The following is a 16,323-nucleotide window of genomic DNA, read 5'->3' on the forward strand; positions in this document are numbered from 1 at the left end:
TACTGTCGTTACGTATGGAAAATATTTCATTACAAGTTCGTTTCGATAAATCTGAGCATTTAATGTGTTTTTTTGTCTCTTTTTGAATTGAGTTTTGGCTGTATTTAGTGAAGTAGGTCAGGTGCATTCAAAAATGTGTGTGCGTTTTAAATTATTTTTTCTCTGGCCCGGCATAACCAGATGTTTAAGGAGTTCGACTCGTAATCCGAGGGTCACGGGTTCGAATCCTGGTCGCGCTGCACATGCTCGCATTTTCAGTCGTGGGGGCGTTGTAATGTGACGGTCAATCTCACTATTCGTTGGTAAAAGAATAGCCCAAGAGTTGACGGTGGGTGGTGATGACTAGTTGTTTTCCGTTTAGTCTTACACTGCTAAATTAGGGACGGCTAGCGCAGATAGCCCTCGAGTAGCTTTACGCAAAATTCTAAAAACAAACAAAAACTTTTTCTCTGCTGTGCAAACAATCGCTTGAAGGTAGATTTGAAACTAAAGAATATTATGGTTTCTGATGTGAGCTGCTATTGGTTGAGATCTTTTTACTGTTGGGCTGTACTGTTTTGTCCAGTTTTATTTACCTTCCCGGTTTTTCATCCCTTCTCCCATGCCCCAGACCTCCGGCAACAGTCTGAATACCGTGGGAATTTTTTATGGTACAGAAAATGATAGTCGCAAATTTTCACAATTCAGGTATAGCCACGAAGTTCAAAGTGGCACTTCTTACTCACAAATTAGTGTGCTATAGTATATTCAAGATTTGAAGTTTGGAATTAAGTAAGGACCGTTTGAAATCTATAGTATCTTAGAAAATGTAATAAATTAAATGTTTTAAAGTATATGCGTACAAGCAGGAATGTGTGATCAATTAGAAATATTCATATCCTTTAGTAATGGTAACTTGTCTTGGGTAGCTGGGAGGGAAGAAAATCTTGTTGAGAAAAAATATTACGTCACTGATGTCAGGTAAGAGTACGTTGTAGTTCAAGTGTAGTTTTTTATTTTCACATTTATTTTCAGGTTTTTTAAATATTTTATGTAAGTTGTTACTTAAATGTTACGCGTTTATACTCCAATTAATTTAACCCTGTTTGTTTTAAGATTCTAAAATCTAACAGTCAGGTTCTCTGCTTGGCTAATAGTGCCTAAAGAATCTTATAAAATAAAAAAATAGTCTTTGTGCAACTATACAGTTATTACATAGGTGATTATATAGTGTTTCTGGAGAAAAGCAAATCTTTATTAAACTTGTAGGAAATCCTCTGTAGTAATTTTGTATTTCTTCATACTTCCGTCGTTTTCTTATCTTTCATTTTGCTGATAATATGTTTGTACAATATTGTTTCAATTCTTTATTATTACAGCGCGGGAGAGTAAAGTGAAAACTTGTATTGTTTGATCAGTACATCAGATCTCTTAGCTTTAGCTACTAATATATAAAATAATATTTGAAAATATTTTTAGACTGTCATATTTCAATCGCTTCTGTAATTTAGAATGAAATGATTACCTAATTCTTTCTCTCTTTCTGTTTGGTAAAAATAATATATCGAAAAGTCAGTTATACTGTTTGAGTTGCTGTTGTATAGTACAACTGAGATAAAAATGTCTGAATACAGTAACAAGTTATATAAAATACATATCGTTTACTATTTTTATGAACAATGTTGCTTATAAATTCTTGGATTTTCAACATATATCGCCCATTAAGGTTATGATATTACAGTCGTAAAAATTGTGAAATATTTTAAATGTAATGGGAAAGTAAAAAACTAACGCTTTATGTTATGAAAATTTAGGTCAATATTGTATTCCGGGGGGACTAATAAAAAGGTCATTGTTGCATTCCTTTTGTCCCGGCATGGCCAGGTGGGTTAAGGCGTTCGACTTGTAATCTGAGGGTCGCGGGTTCGAATTCCTGTCACTCTAAACAAGCTCGCCCTATCAACCGTAGGGCCATTATAATGTTACGGTCAATCCCACTATTCATTGGTAAAAAAGTAACCCAAGAGTTTGACAATGGGTGGTGATGACTACCTGCCTTCCCTTTAGTCTTACACTGCTAAATTAGGGACGACTTTGCGAAACAAAACAAACAAGCGTTCCTTTTTCGTAGGTGACATGTTTTACCTAAATTACGAGTCAACATTTTTATTGTTTTACGTCTGTTAATGCCAGTATTAAGAAGAAAGCTTTTACGAGATCCACAGGCGTGTGTATACACAATTGAAAGTGTGACTGTTTTTGTCGTGCAGAATAATTTTTAGAAACGTTTGGAACAGTTACCAGACATGTGTTGATTTTTTTTAAAACCAAAACGTAAATGGTTTGCTGAAATAATGTTAAAAGGTTGAGTCGTTTGTTAATTCATTTTCACCAGCTAACCAGACACAATGATAATATTTTGTGCTTAATCCGTGATGATGAGAAAACCCACGAGAAAATTGTATACGTAAAAATGACTGGTATGGATAGAGAAAGCACTGTGTAGAGGAGCGAACAACGCTTCGACCATCTTTGGTAATCGTCAGGTTCACAAAGAAAGAAGGAAGTAACTGACCACATTTTTGAAGGCGGTTGTGTAATTGAATGTAGAGGGCGTGCTTAGATGTTCGATATATTTATTAATATAGGTATAAAGGTGTTTATTTGTATTGGTTTATTGTGGACTTGAGTTGTTGTATAAGTAAGGCTTGTATATGTTTAGTGGCTCAACTACTTGACGAACTAAAGAAGATGTATATATATATATTTTTTTTTTATTTGTTCAGTTATTTGGTTTAATCTTAAAACATTGCTAATTTTAGAAAGATTTTCATGCAGGTGAAGAAATGTTTTTTTTAGAAAGGTAGTTTTTGTGTTTAATTTGCTTTAGATATTGAAGTTTTTAGTTATCCTACAGTTGTAAAACTTATAATCTACTAATATATTTAGTAGTATAAATCCGTTTTCTTCGGTTTGGGTGGTCTGTTATCAGGCCATCTGTTGTATTCAAGAGGCTTTATTGATTGTTATGTATTATTTCCTTGTGAATATTTTATTGGTTTTTGGTTGTTATGTATCGACTGTGAGAACCCTTAGCTGTGGTTCTTTAAATAATTGTTTTATGATCGTCGGGGATTGAAGTTAAAAGTTTTTGTAATTGGTGTCATTATACTATCGGAGTGATCAGTGACACTCCTCTCACTGTGAACTCGTCAGGTTAAGACATTGTAATAGGTTGTCAGGTTTTATCCCTTGATTACCCATTTGTAACGGTGACAGTCGACGTCGCCCTGACCAATTTCACAACCTTGATGCCAACGGCTAGTCTTGGCTGAGTAGAATTCCGCAACCAAAAAGTTGATTACTAGCTGTAAAGTTTTCTGGCTTTTATCTCTCTGCGCCGATGATTGAGAAACAACGTTACTGTTGATGGCTCTGTTCAACTGTTTTAAAGATCAAGCCAGTAGTTCCGCAAATTCTAACTTATATAGGAGGTGTAGGAAATGCACAGTAGTTAGAGTCTCGTGATAGGTTTTAGACTAAACGTGTGTGTGTTCATTTCAAGATTTTAAGCAAGTTTTCCAGTGGCGAGTGGTTACAGCTACAGGTAATTATTTCAATTTTTTGATTTTATTGTAAGTTAGATGTAATAAATAAATATTCCCAAATTCCGCAATTTATATCGTTAAAAATGGAATTTTATATGCATTTAATGTATTTGCTATTCAATAAAAAAATGTAACTACTGTAAGATTCTTTTACACACTATTTTAGATATCATTTCTCTGCTAGGTGGTATTTAAGCCCGATGTTTTACACATGATTCTAAATTAAGTAAAATAGCTTATACTAATTGAAACTGGCTTAAATTAGCAATAGTAAGTAATACCAGTATTTTATATTCGTAAGATGTCTGTGACTTTGCTGAACCATATAAAATAAAAAGTAGATATTCATTCTTTGAAGATGAATAAAACTTTAAAGCTTAGGCGTAATGAAAGTTCGCAAATTATATATATATTTAACTTTTTTTTTTTTTTTCTTACACTTTGAATTTTGAAATAGCATCCTGGTTTAAGTGCCACTGAAAGATTTTACGAAAAGTAAAACAGAACAATACATGTATGTGTAGAAGTTATCACGTGTAATACTTTTTTACAGATTTGGTTATAAATACTTAATTTCGTCATTATAATTTTATTGTTTGAATATTATGTGATAATAGAAAATATATATTTAAATAGAGACAAATTTGTATAGTTTAGCACTTGCAAATTGTATAAAACTTATCTTACCATAGAAAAATCAGAAATTAAATTCCATTGAACTAAGCAAGCAGCAATAAATGTTCAAATAATTTTTGACTTGAAGTTTTGCTTGCAACTATTTGTAAAATATGTTTTTTCATATTTGTCATAATCATTTTGCAGTAGATTTTCTCAAGTTTTGATTTTGGAAGGCATAATTTATTACACAAGTCTAATTCCAGTCATTCTTTCAGTATTTATAATGATATTTTTGAAAAAAGAAACATTTTTAATAAATTTAATAATGCTAAGTTTTAGAAATAGCATCTAAATTGAAATAAATTTTCCACAGATAATTAAAAAATTAATGTATACACATGTAACATGAACTAGAATTCAGTTAGTCATTCATATTGTACATTATGGTTTGATTTATGGAAAACAATAAATAAAAAAAAAAGAATTTCTTTCTTAAGGAGAGAAATTAATGCACTTAGTTTTGTTTTATGAAGAAAACATCAATTATAGTAATTGAAACTATTGAAGAAATCAGTAGAATTGACTTTCAAGTATAGATTTTTTAGTGTACAAGTCAAGTAGATAGATATTTATATTAATAGGTAACAAAAGTTCATTAAAGAATAAATAGAACAGTTGGTTTATAAGTGTATGAATGGATAGAATTATCAAATAATAGATTATTTGGAAGTTTTCAGAAAGGAAGGATGACTGGATATAAGTAGGAGAGGGAATTGAAAAGTACTGAAACTAAAATAATTATTCTTTGTAATTGTATGAATGTTTATAATGTGAAAAATAAATAAACTGCATTGTGTTTGCTATTACTTGGGTGAAAATCCCAGGTTAGATGTTTTGTCTCCTAGTTTTGTTCACAGAAAACTGCCTTTTTATATCATTTGTTAAATACTAGTGTTACTATTTTAATTTACTGAATACAATGTTATGTTTGTAATATATAGTAAATATTACAAGTATTATTCTATATGGGTTGTACAAAAAAGATGCCACTCTGGGTTTTACAGTATTTGTTTGTGTTTTGATTGTGCATGTAAAGAATCTCCTCTCTGTATATTCTAATAAATTCTTGTGAATGATAGAAATTCAGGTTGACATTTATGTATTTGTTTTTAAGTAACATTACTTAAAGTTCAGTTAAACTATACATTCTAATAGTGGAAGATACATTCTGCATTATATTTTGATAGTGCTTCTAGCTCCAATCTGTTTATTAATACTCTTAAAATGCAGAAGCTACTTACAATACAAACTTAATATGATTGTACTTTTGTCTCTTAACCCTTAAATGGCATCCATTATCAATTGATGCTGCTACCTACAACATTTCTGCTATTGAACAGTTCCAAGCAAGTATATTAATTTATTTCTGAGTTTGATATGTGTTTGTACATATTTTATGAAAATGAGTTGTATCCTTGAATATTCAGAACCAGTAAATATGTAACGTTTCTGTGTTTGTGCCAGTGGTTTTACCAATAATATGCTTTTCAAATACCTGTCGTGTTTCTTCTCTCTCTCTCTCTCTCTCTCTCACACACACACACACACACACACACACACACACACACACACACACAAAAAGCTGGCATTTTTAATGATAAAATTTAATTATATCTCTTTACAATACTTAAAATTGAATAATGATGAACTATGTTTTTTAAGCTTTGTAAGGAAAGCTTTCAAGACTTTTCTCATGGTATAATTTTTTTTATAGGTCAATCAAAGCATTTCGACAAGTTCTGTACATTGATCCAAGTTTTATACGGGCAAATGAAATACACCTTAGACTTGGGTTAATGTTTAAAGTTATAGCTGATCATGAATCATCTTTAAAGGTGGGCATTATAAATGCTTTTGTGAGCAATAAAATATTTCCATAGTACATATTATGTAGTTGCAAATCAAGTGTAGTAGTAATAACTATTTCATGGTTCACAAATAAATTTATTTTTGTATCCTCTGAAATAAAGTTTTTCTTTATTGCTGTGAAATTGCAGTTAAAAACTTAGATTGTAAAGTAAAATAACTTTTGTTTATTTTCTGTTCTTAAATAATAGTATTATTGGGTAATTATCAACTATAAGTTTTAATATTTAATTCTCATAAGTGAATTAAATCAAAATTTTTAAGACAAAATAATACTGATAATCTTGAATATTTTCCCTAAAAAATGACATTTTTAGACTCATCAGTGCTTTTCTAAGATTTGTGTTTAATGCATAAATATTTTTACACAGCATTTACGATTAGCATATATTGATTCAAGTCCCTGCACATTTTCCAAAGCAGAAAGTAAGTGCTCATAATTTCATTTTTTACTCATTAAAATACGTTATGATATGTCTTAGTTTAATAGATGGAAGAAGACTACAAATATTTTTAAGCACATTTTATAGTGACATAAAAGTATTAGCAAGTAACCATTCATTATTATTATTATTTTGTAAAGAATGTAACTAACAACAGGTGAGTATGAACTCAACATTTTATCTTTGTGAATAAAAACAGTAATTTATATTTTGGGAGCTGTATTATTCCAAACTGTTGTTTTCTGTTACCAATAAATATTTTATATGTTAGGACACAATGTTATGGTTTTCTTGGTAATTTTATAGTTTTATTCACTTGTTTTGGATGCCCCTTGGTGTGGATTTCTGTATGTGGTGAGGGGATCTACCAGGGAAGGTTCTATTCTTTCAGTTTACCACCTCTGGGATCTAAACATCCACCCATGTGTTTGCAGAGCATGGTAACCTGTGAAGGGGAGGAGAGGATCCTGGTGGTTGAGGGGTCCAACCCAAACACACCACTTTGGCCTTGAATTCCTGTAGATAGGCAGCCTTGGGGTGGCCTTCCTTTGGTCAATTGGCTGGTCCACTTGAGCTAGGGCCAACCAAGTACCAGTGTTGGATGTTCTCAACAGGTGTTGTGGACATTGTATCTGATGCTGATGTTTGGGTATAGTGCTCACGAAACCCTGGCATTGCTGCTGTGTTCTTGTTTGGCATTGTAATGCATCCCCTCATAGGGCTCCATGGTGGGTGGGGTCAGTGGGCATTGAAATATTCCTTTTTTGTCATGGATTTTCCAAATAAAAACTGAAATCAAATAGTAAAAAAACAGTCTTGAAGGTTCTGAGCAACAATCTTTAACATATCTAACATCTGTTGTACCTCATTTTCTTATACTACATTCTCTTTCAGACAAACCTTTAGGGCAAATGTCTCCTTTTTTCATTCAGAAGGGACAAGAGGGACTTGCTGGCTCTCCAAAGTTAGTAAAGAAGCTTTGATCTGGTGAAATATTGGTGGAAACATCCACATCTCAATGCAGTGAACTCCTCTTGCATTCAAAGGTGATTGGGGATATACCTATTGAGGTTACACCTCATGCTACTTTGAATTCATCAAGAGGAGTTATTTTGTGAGAGGGATTTGAAAAACACCCCCGAGTATTAGATTCTCTCTGGTTTCTCCACCCAAGGAGTTTCCGCAGTGAGACGTATCTCCACTCGCAAAGATGGAATTGTGATGCTGACCAATGTTTTCATTTTGACATTTACATCACCATATCCACCTGCCACCATGAAGACAGGTTATCTTAATTGCAGGGTACAGCCATACATTTCAAACTGTCTTGGATGTTTCCAGTGTCAGTGGTTCGGTCGTTCAAAGACGTCATTCTTGGTTCCATGACGTGTGCTCGTTGCGGTGACAAGGATAACAATGCCTATGAGTGTGAAACGGACTCTCATTGTGTCAATTGCAATGGCTCTCATCCATCCTCATATCAATCATTGAACATGTGGTATATTGAGCAGCAGCTACTGACTGCCCTCAGTAGTTTACTGAAGTGGATTGCAGCAAACGGTATTAACTTCCCTCTCTCTGAAACCATTTGCATGCACTTTTGCCCTCTGTGGGCATTCACTCTGATTGGTGAAGTTATGCTGCCTGTTATCCCTGAGACAAAGTTCTTGGGGCTTATCTTTGACTGTAATCTGATCCTTATACCACATATCAAGCAGCTATGGGTCAAATGTACAAGAGCATTGAACATTCTCCGTGTCCTCTCTTCCACCACTTGGGGAGCAGATCTATGTTCTATGCTAAAGATATATGGTGCTTTTATTCAATCAATACTCAGCTATGGATCACTGGTCTATGGCTCTGGCAGGACTTTGGCCTTAGGCCTTAAAGATGCTGAACCCTATTCATCATCAAGGATTTTGGCTCTGCACTGAGGCTTTCTGCCCTTCCTCAGTTCAGAGCTTAGACATAGTCTCATGAACCTTCTTTACACCTCTGCTGTTTGCAACTGTCTTTACTATATGCTTCAAAAATTCATTCCTTACCTGTGTTATGTTTTCCTTCCTTAGTGGGCCATACTTTTTCAGAATAGATGATCTGCCATTGCTCCTTTTGGCCTTTGTATCCAAGTGCAGTTAGATGAATTGGATCTGTTCTTGGATAACATTTCTGTATCCACTGGTCAGCCCATCCCCATGGCTTCTTACAGTCCCCAAATGTGACCTATCTTTAAGTCATCTGAGAAAAACAGACACTCCCGATTGGAAATACTGTCTGTTATTTGCTGAACATCTTTTCAAATCATCCTTCCATTCCTATTTGTACAGATGGATCAAAATCAGGTGACTGTGTGAGCTCTGCCATGGTTTGTTGTGTTTTGGTGGTTGTGCACAGAATTCCCTCTACAGCTTTTGTGTTCACTGCTGAACTGTACGCCATTTATCTTGCCCTGGATCACATAGAAGCTAAGCAGTGCTCAAACTGCACTATTTATACTGACTTGCTTGGTTCTCTACTGGCCCTGGAACTTCTTCATGTTAGTTCATACCATGTTCTTGTCGATATTCAAAACCGACTAGCCCATTTCTCTTTAACATCTGTCCAGTTTTTCTGGACATGTTGGTATTCACAGGAAGGAGCTCACAGGCACCGCAGGTAAATCTGTCTGCTCTGGCACTATCACCTCTGTGCCTGTTCCATATGTGGAGTATGGTCCTGTATTCAAGGCTCAACTCTGTGCCAGTTTGCAGTCGACTTGGAGTGACCAATGTAAAAACAAGCTTTTCCAAATAAAACCCTCTATTGGACTTTGGCTGTCTTGCTTTCGTAAGGCTCAGAAAGAGGAAGTTGTTCTAACTAGACTACCCATTGGTCACAGTTTTTTAACTCATCATTTTCTTTTATCTGGGATTTATGCACCAATGTTTAGTCTGTGTAACACTCAGGTCACAATAAGCCACATTTTACTGTCTTGTCATCGTTATGGCTCTCAACGATGGCACCATTTTAAACATGTTCTGTCCCAAGGTTTATCCATAACATTAGACAGTGTTATTGGTAATGATGACACAGCCCATGGTGGAGATGTATTTAGTTTTTTAAAGGCCATTAATCTTTTTAATGCCATTTAAGTTTTTTAATCTATACATTAGACCTTTTTTAATGTAATTCCCTTTTAAGAATCACTTTCCATCTAGTTCGATTTGAAATTAGAAAATAGCTGTAACGTCAAATAATTCAAAACCATGACTGGAAAGGGCAACTTCAGGTGACTTGTGCTGCTGTTTGAAGTACCTGTTAGTCGTTTTGGTGAGTTAATATTACAGTTTTGCTACAAGTCTTTTAAAACTTTTATTGCTTTTTGAAAATGGCCATAATATCAAATAACTTGGAACCAGGACTGGAAAGGCAAACTTCAGGTGACTGACTGTGATTTTTGAACTTACCTGTTAGTCTTCCTGGTGAGTTATGATAGTTACAATTGTGCTACAGAAAGTCCTTTACAACTTGCATTATTGTAGTTTTTCTCTTTCTGCTGTAGACTAGATGTAAAAATTTGTTTTAATGCCATTTATGTTAGTTTTTTTACTTTGTTTTACCTCAATTTCATTTTATGAATTATACTAAATTTACTGTTAACTTTTTACTGGATGTTTGGAGGAGGTAGCTTAGCTGCATTGTGCTATAAAACACTAAATCAACCAACTGACCATTTTCTGGACAACCCATTTAATAATTTGTGATACTTAATGGATTTATTTTTGATGAAACATTTAAAAAAAAAATTATTTATTGGTATAACCATTCTTCTACATCTTTGTCCAAGTTGCTGTTATTATTTATTAACAGACATTTTAGTAATATTGAAATTTGCTGGCCTGGAGGAATTATTTTAAATTTTGTACTTACACTGTTGGTAATATTTTACATGGAGAAAAATAAAAATAGTTGTAAATGAGCATGTGCTGTTTTTCCAGAGTAATTCAGTATATAACAACTTTTATGTAAGTGGCTCTTGAAAGTTTGTAGTCCAGTGAAGCTAGAGAAATTAAATATGTAACAAACATTAATCTAAATAGATAATAGTTTTTGTATTTTTATAAGATTATATTAGGGAACATGTTTTATAATTTTTTGAATTTTTTTGTTTAGATTGTTTCCACTGTAATATAATTATTTGGTAATTTTTAAGTGAATATTAAATGGTTTAAAATGTACAATTTTTAGGCTAATGATGTGCATTCTTGTTTTAATAATATCTTGGTTTAAGATGTGTTTGTTGATTAAAAGAACTAACATAAAGATACCTTAACTGTTAATTTTTTTATTTTATGTATGTACAAGAAAATATTTATGGATCTTCTTTTCATTTCTTTTTTACAGTTAGTTTTCACATTGCCCATTCATATGAGATCCAGGTAAGTCTACTTGGTATTTGAAATACTAAGCTAAATTACAAGTAAAAATAAGAATAGTTTGCAGTATAGGAGACTTTTTTATATATTTTATTTCAATAGTCCTGATAGGAATCTGTTATTTGCTTAGCATACTTGATTACTTGGGTTACAATAGCTAATTAACTGATTACTATGCTTTCAGTTACATTGTTTTTAGTACTGCAGATGTTTATTTATTGGTAATGTGCAATCGTTTTATTGTGATGTTGTAACTTTTGGCATGAATTTAAATTAACGTAATAGCTTAAGTATTATCTATATTCTGTATTCCAACAACAGTCTTATTCATTAAACCCAATAGAAATTTCATCTGAGTATTGGAGGATAACCAACTACTTAAAAAAAATACATTGTAGTTCATTAAAACTTGAAATTTGCAATTCTTTTGTGATTAATGTTTTGTTTTACACATCTTAATATATTTCTAGAATTTTCTTAACATTTATGATTAAGTTAGGGCTCTTTTTGCTTTTAGGACAAATCTTAAAATAACAATGACATGTATTGCTTTACTTGAACAGACTTTTTTCCTTTGGGTAACAGTAAACTTGGCAGTACAATACCTTTGGCTTTATTTCCATAATGTAATTCAATGTGCTATAGCACTGTAGCTGTCACCAAAAGAAGAAGCTTATAATTCCTCTTTTCTGTCTTTAAATCACATGACTAGTTCATTCAAAACCCCACAGTTATATCATTGTGTCATAGTATCTTTAAAAAGATTGGAGAGCTGTTTTTTTTGTTATCCTAGAATTTTGTAACTTATAGGAATATCAGCTCCATGGGTGTGTGTGGGTATTGATAAAATTCTCTATCTACTTTGCCAGTTTTATGGTTTTACTCACTACATAGTACAGCTACCTCATCCTTATTGTAACATACATTTCTATTATTTTATGCTATTGTAAGCCTTCATGCTATTTCAATTGAGATCCTGTTCTTTAATAACAAATTAGACCTTTCGTGTTACTCTTTATCTCAGATTAGTTTCATCTGCTCTGAAGAATCTCTCATGCTATTTCAGATCTAATCAAAAACACCTAAGGAAGTGAAATCAGAAGTGGTAACCAATCTGATAGCATTGATAAACATTTTACAGCAAACATTCATTAATTATCCAGGCCACATTTTTTTTTTTCAAATTTGACCATGGTGATGGGTGAAATAAAATATGTTGCATAGCTGACAGATGAATGAATACTTGCTATGTAAAGTTTTTATTAATTTTGTAAGTGTAGTTACCAGTTTGGCTGCAAATTTTGATTTCATTCCTTTAAATTGCAAAGTGAATCCTAATCAATACCTATGTATCTGTATGTCCTTTTGTATTATAGATTTGCTGCTCTAAACCAGCTGTCCTTAGTCTGAATGACAAAATAAACTAGAAATGGCCCATTTTTACTCTTAGGTGTGGCTGTGGTAACAAGTTTAGACTGATAGCTCATGTAACTTTTTGCGTAGGCTTATGCAAACGTTTTTATTAAATACGAGTGTATTTTTAGTAACTTTGTACACATGGTTTTTATTTACACTAGATGACTCATCATCCAGTTTTAGGTTGTAGAGATCTTTTAGTGTATTATAGTTAAAAAATTATATTTAATTATAAAAATTAAATATGCTTTTCTGTCAAAGTTTCTGTACTTTTATTTTCAATAAAATGGGGGCACTCAATCAAAATTGGAATATTATATATCGGGTATTTCTTAATGTATTGTCTTGAAATTTGGTATGTGAAATAAGAGTCCAGTACAACACATCTACTGAAAATATGTGATAAGTTTGGATTATTACACTGTGATGTACAAAAGGTGAAAAACTACTGAACTATTACTCCTGTTAATAATATAACAGTATCACCTGCAGGTTGTTTCTTCAGTACAAAACACATTACAGTTGAAAAGAGTGGAGAGCTCTTGATTGAAGATATATATCTTGTCTATTGCCTGTTGTAAACTGATGATTGATAAAATGGTCTTACTTTTCTTGTGTGTTGTGGATGGTAGACTCAATACTTGTGCTAAGAAACTGAACATGTTGAAGTTGCTCTTTGAAATATACACATTAGTTAACGTAATTCCAAGGCACATCTAGAATGTAAATTCTGACACTGAACCTGTTGCTTTTTCTGGCATTCCTGAAATTCATCCTTAGTTTTTATTAAAACATATCAGGATTTCAGAGTTCACATATTGGAAAATTTTTATTTGTACTCAGATTTCTTCTAGATGTTCATTTTTTTGTTAATTGTCACTCTTTACTCCATCAAGTTCAGCTTATATTATGTCAGAAAAACATAGATTCACAAAATCTTGATGCAAAATGATAAAAACTCTATAACATGAGTGCTTTTGAAAGGTGGATCTTCAGGGCAAAATTGTTATTCTCATTATTCTTATTTTCTTGCAGAGTTTTAGGGTAGTTTTCTGAACTTTTCAGTTGGGGCTTTGTGTTCTTATCCACAGACAAAACTTCTCTCCATTGAATTAAATATTGAAGACTTCCTTTGGCTGTCTTTGGTGTGAATGATAAGTTTGAAACAGAATCATAAGAATACGTTTTTATTAAACATAAATCTTTGTTTTCAGGTTGTTAGGTAAGCTCCGTGGATGTTCAAGATAGTTTGTATTTTAAAGATTTCACATGTAACAAAATTGGTTTCTCTTGTTCTTGTACTGCATGTTTCTGTAGAATACTGATATTGATTTTCAGTTAGTAAAAATGTTTCTAATCATCTGAGAGCTTACTGTTGTGATATTTTTATACTACATTTTGTACAGATACAATTAAAAGAACCTAAAGTTTTGGAGAATATTCCAAATTCTAAGCTTATTGTAAATTCTTGCATGTCATAACATTTTTAGTAATAGACTAGTAGTTTGAAATATGTAATTTTTTTATTAATATTTTTGAGCATTTAATTTGTAACTACTGTTTAAAGCAGTGGTATAATTAAAAAAAATTTGGTTGTAGGGTACAAATTTATATACACATGATATGCTGTTAAAAAGAAGTGCAATTTTAAAATCTTTGTATATATGAGATGACATTTTACTATTTGATAGGGCAAATATAAAATTGCAAAAGAAGCCTATGAAAAAATACTAGAACAGAAGGATATTCCTCAACACCTTCGAGCTGAGACTTGGAAACAGTTAGGTTTGTGGTTTTCCATCCTATTATAAAACTTTTTATTGCATTTAAATCATTCAATGTTATAACATCTATGACTGAAAAACTTAATTTTAAATATGTATACATGGATATGAATAAAGTTTTGAAATTTTGAGAGTTCAATTTTTAAGTAATACATTTATATTTTGAATTTGCTGAGATGGTTTTTATTTTCTGTTTATAAATTCTGCGTGATAATCTCCATTTTTCTCGGTTACTGTTCACTTATATGGTTCTGGGTCAAGTGCAGCCTTGTGGTCAGTGTGTTGGATTGTGGATCTGAAGTTCCATGGTTCTTGCTTCGTTGCTGTGAAAAAAAAATCTTACTCCATACTTTTTGATTAAAGTAGCTCATAAGTTGATGGTGGATAGTGATGATTTGCCCTCTTCCCTCTGTCACTTCAAAATTAGGGATGGTTAGCACAGAGCTCTTGGGTGAAATTGCACAGAAATATAAAAAATGCAAATGATACTATTAAATCTCTTTTAGTAATTTTGTCTTGTAGTGATAAAAATATGTTGTTAGGCTGGATGCATCATACAGTTGAAGCTCTTGGAGAAAAACCTCAACGTCAAGCATATGCCTTACATTGTCTTCAGAAGTCCATTGAGGCAGATTCATCATGTGGTCAGAGCTTGTACTTTCTAGGCCGGTGCTTTGCCAGTATTGGGAAGGTTCATGATGCTTTTCTCTCGTATCGAAAATCTGTGGATAAAGCTGAACCTAATGCTGACACATGGTGCTCAATAGGGTGAGAAAAATTTAAATAGATTTGAAGACTTTATTCAGATAAAAACTGATATATTTTATGTGCATATTTGTACTTTTTGAAATCAGATAAATATGCTCCATTAAGTAATAGTGTTTACTTTGTTTTTATTACGTGCTTTTAATATATATTGAAGTTTTATTTATTTTTGAGAAATGCAAAATTGTAAGTTGTAAATTAATCATTGTGTGTTTTATTAATGGCCAGTGTATAGAAATCATAAGTAAAATGGGATATGTGTATTATTTTTTTACTATTTCTTTGGTGAAAAACAGTATGTAGTATATTTTGTGTGTGTGTCTTTTTGTATGTACATAAAGACCTTAGATAGCAGGCTTTGAACAAAGCTGATAGTTTGTATTATGTTGATCTAGCACTTATGATGTTGAGTTTCCTTTTTAAGGTTATATAGTTCTAAGGAATTTTACCAATAAGCTTGGTAAAGAACATCAGTATACTATATGTTATTTCTTTAACTTGTCTTGTTATTATTACCTTTTACTTTGTAGGGTGCTCTATCAACAACAGAATCAGCCAATGGATGCTCTTCAGGCCTACATCTGTGCAGTTCAGTTGGACAAAGAACACACTCCAGCCTGGACAAATCTGGGAATTCTCTATGAAAACTGTAACCAACCTCAGGATGCTCTCAAGTGTTATGTTAATGCTGGTAGAGGAAGAGGTATTGAAGTATTTTGTCTATCAGAAATTCTTATGTTTGTGCCAGTCCATTTATTCAATTTTTAAAATCTGTTATTTTTTGGATAAGTATTTGGTTGGTAGCCTTATTTGAAGTGAATATATTTCAAAATTAAATGTATGTTCAGTCTTTCATGCCAGTTATGCATTCATTGTATAGGGTCTCTCAACCACAACTTGATAGCACGAATACAGTTTCTTCGAACCCAACTAGCTAATATTCCACAAACTGTCTTGCACAAGTAGGTAATTTTCTTATTATTATCAGGAGTAATTTTGGGGTCACTAAGAATCATTATACAAGAATAACTGAAATGTTTGTAAATTACTTTACTATTGAATTATGAGTGCTATAAGTTTATTAGGATTATTACTGATTTTGTAAATGAATCATACTTTGTATTTTTATATATATATATATGAAATGCACAATTTTAATTTTGCAGATGTCTAACATTACTATATTACAGTTTAAATGAAATATCAGTAAAAATTGAAGTGTTTTGAAGTAGGCTGGGATAAATAATCCAGTAGATGTGTGGGAGCCCTAAGCATTAAGATTAGAATATCTATTCCTGAAATAAAGTAGTTTGAATAATCCAATGAAATGAAACAACATATTGTAGAGAGCTTGAATTGGGCTTTTAAC

At 32.3% G+C, this 16,323-nt stretch overlaps 1 protein-coding gene across 26 annotated transcripts in view; it reads left to right on the top strand.

Annotated features, from left to right (window-relative positions):
- The window catches only part of LOC143240479 (lysine-specific demethylase 6A-like), a 76,201-nt gene that overhangs the window by 29,872 nt on the left and 30,006 nt on the right, over window positions 1–16,323 (top strand). For 18 of the 26 annotated variants that reach the window (XR_013021773.1, XR_013021774.1, XR_013021775.1 and 15 more), the window contains exons 6-13: window positions 886–960; window positions 5,980–6,100; window positions 6,503–6,557; window positions 10,958–10,992; window positions 14,097–14,190; window positions 14,732–14,957; window positions 15,485–15,657; window positions 15,835–15,916. Coding sequence is in view for 16 of the 26 variants with exons in the window: in XM_076482951.1 (XP_076339066.1) it covers window positions 886–960; window positions 5,980–6,100; window positions 6,503–6,557; window positions 10,958–10,992; window positions 14,097–14,190; window positions 14,732–14,957; window positions 15,485–15,657; window positions 15,835–15,916 (861 nt within the window). In the remaining 10 variants the exon portion in view is untranslated. Of the gene's footprint in view, window positions 1–885; window positions 961–1,602; window positions 3,587–4,083; window positions 4,102–5,979; window positions 6,101–6,502; window positions 6,558–10,957; window positions 10,993–14,096; window positions 14,191–14,731; window positions 14,958–15,484; window positions 15,658–15,834; window positions 15,917–16,323 lie in introns of those variants that run through there. The other 8 variants (XM_076482958.1, XM_076482959.1, XM_076482961.1 and 5 more) reach the window with 3 other exon arrangements.

The sequence above is a fragment of the Tachypleus tridentatus genome, chromosome 13, assembly GCF_004210375.1.
Source record: "Tachypleus tridentatus isolate NWPU-2018 chromosome 13, ASM421037v1, whole genome shotgun sequence".
In the NCBI taxonomy this organism is placed as follows: Eukaryota; Metazoa; Arthropoda; class Merostomata; order Xiphosura; family Limulidae; genus Tachypleus; species Tachypleus tridentatus.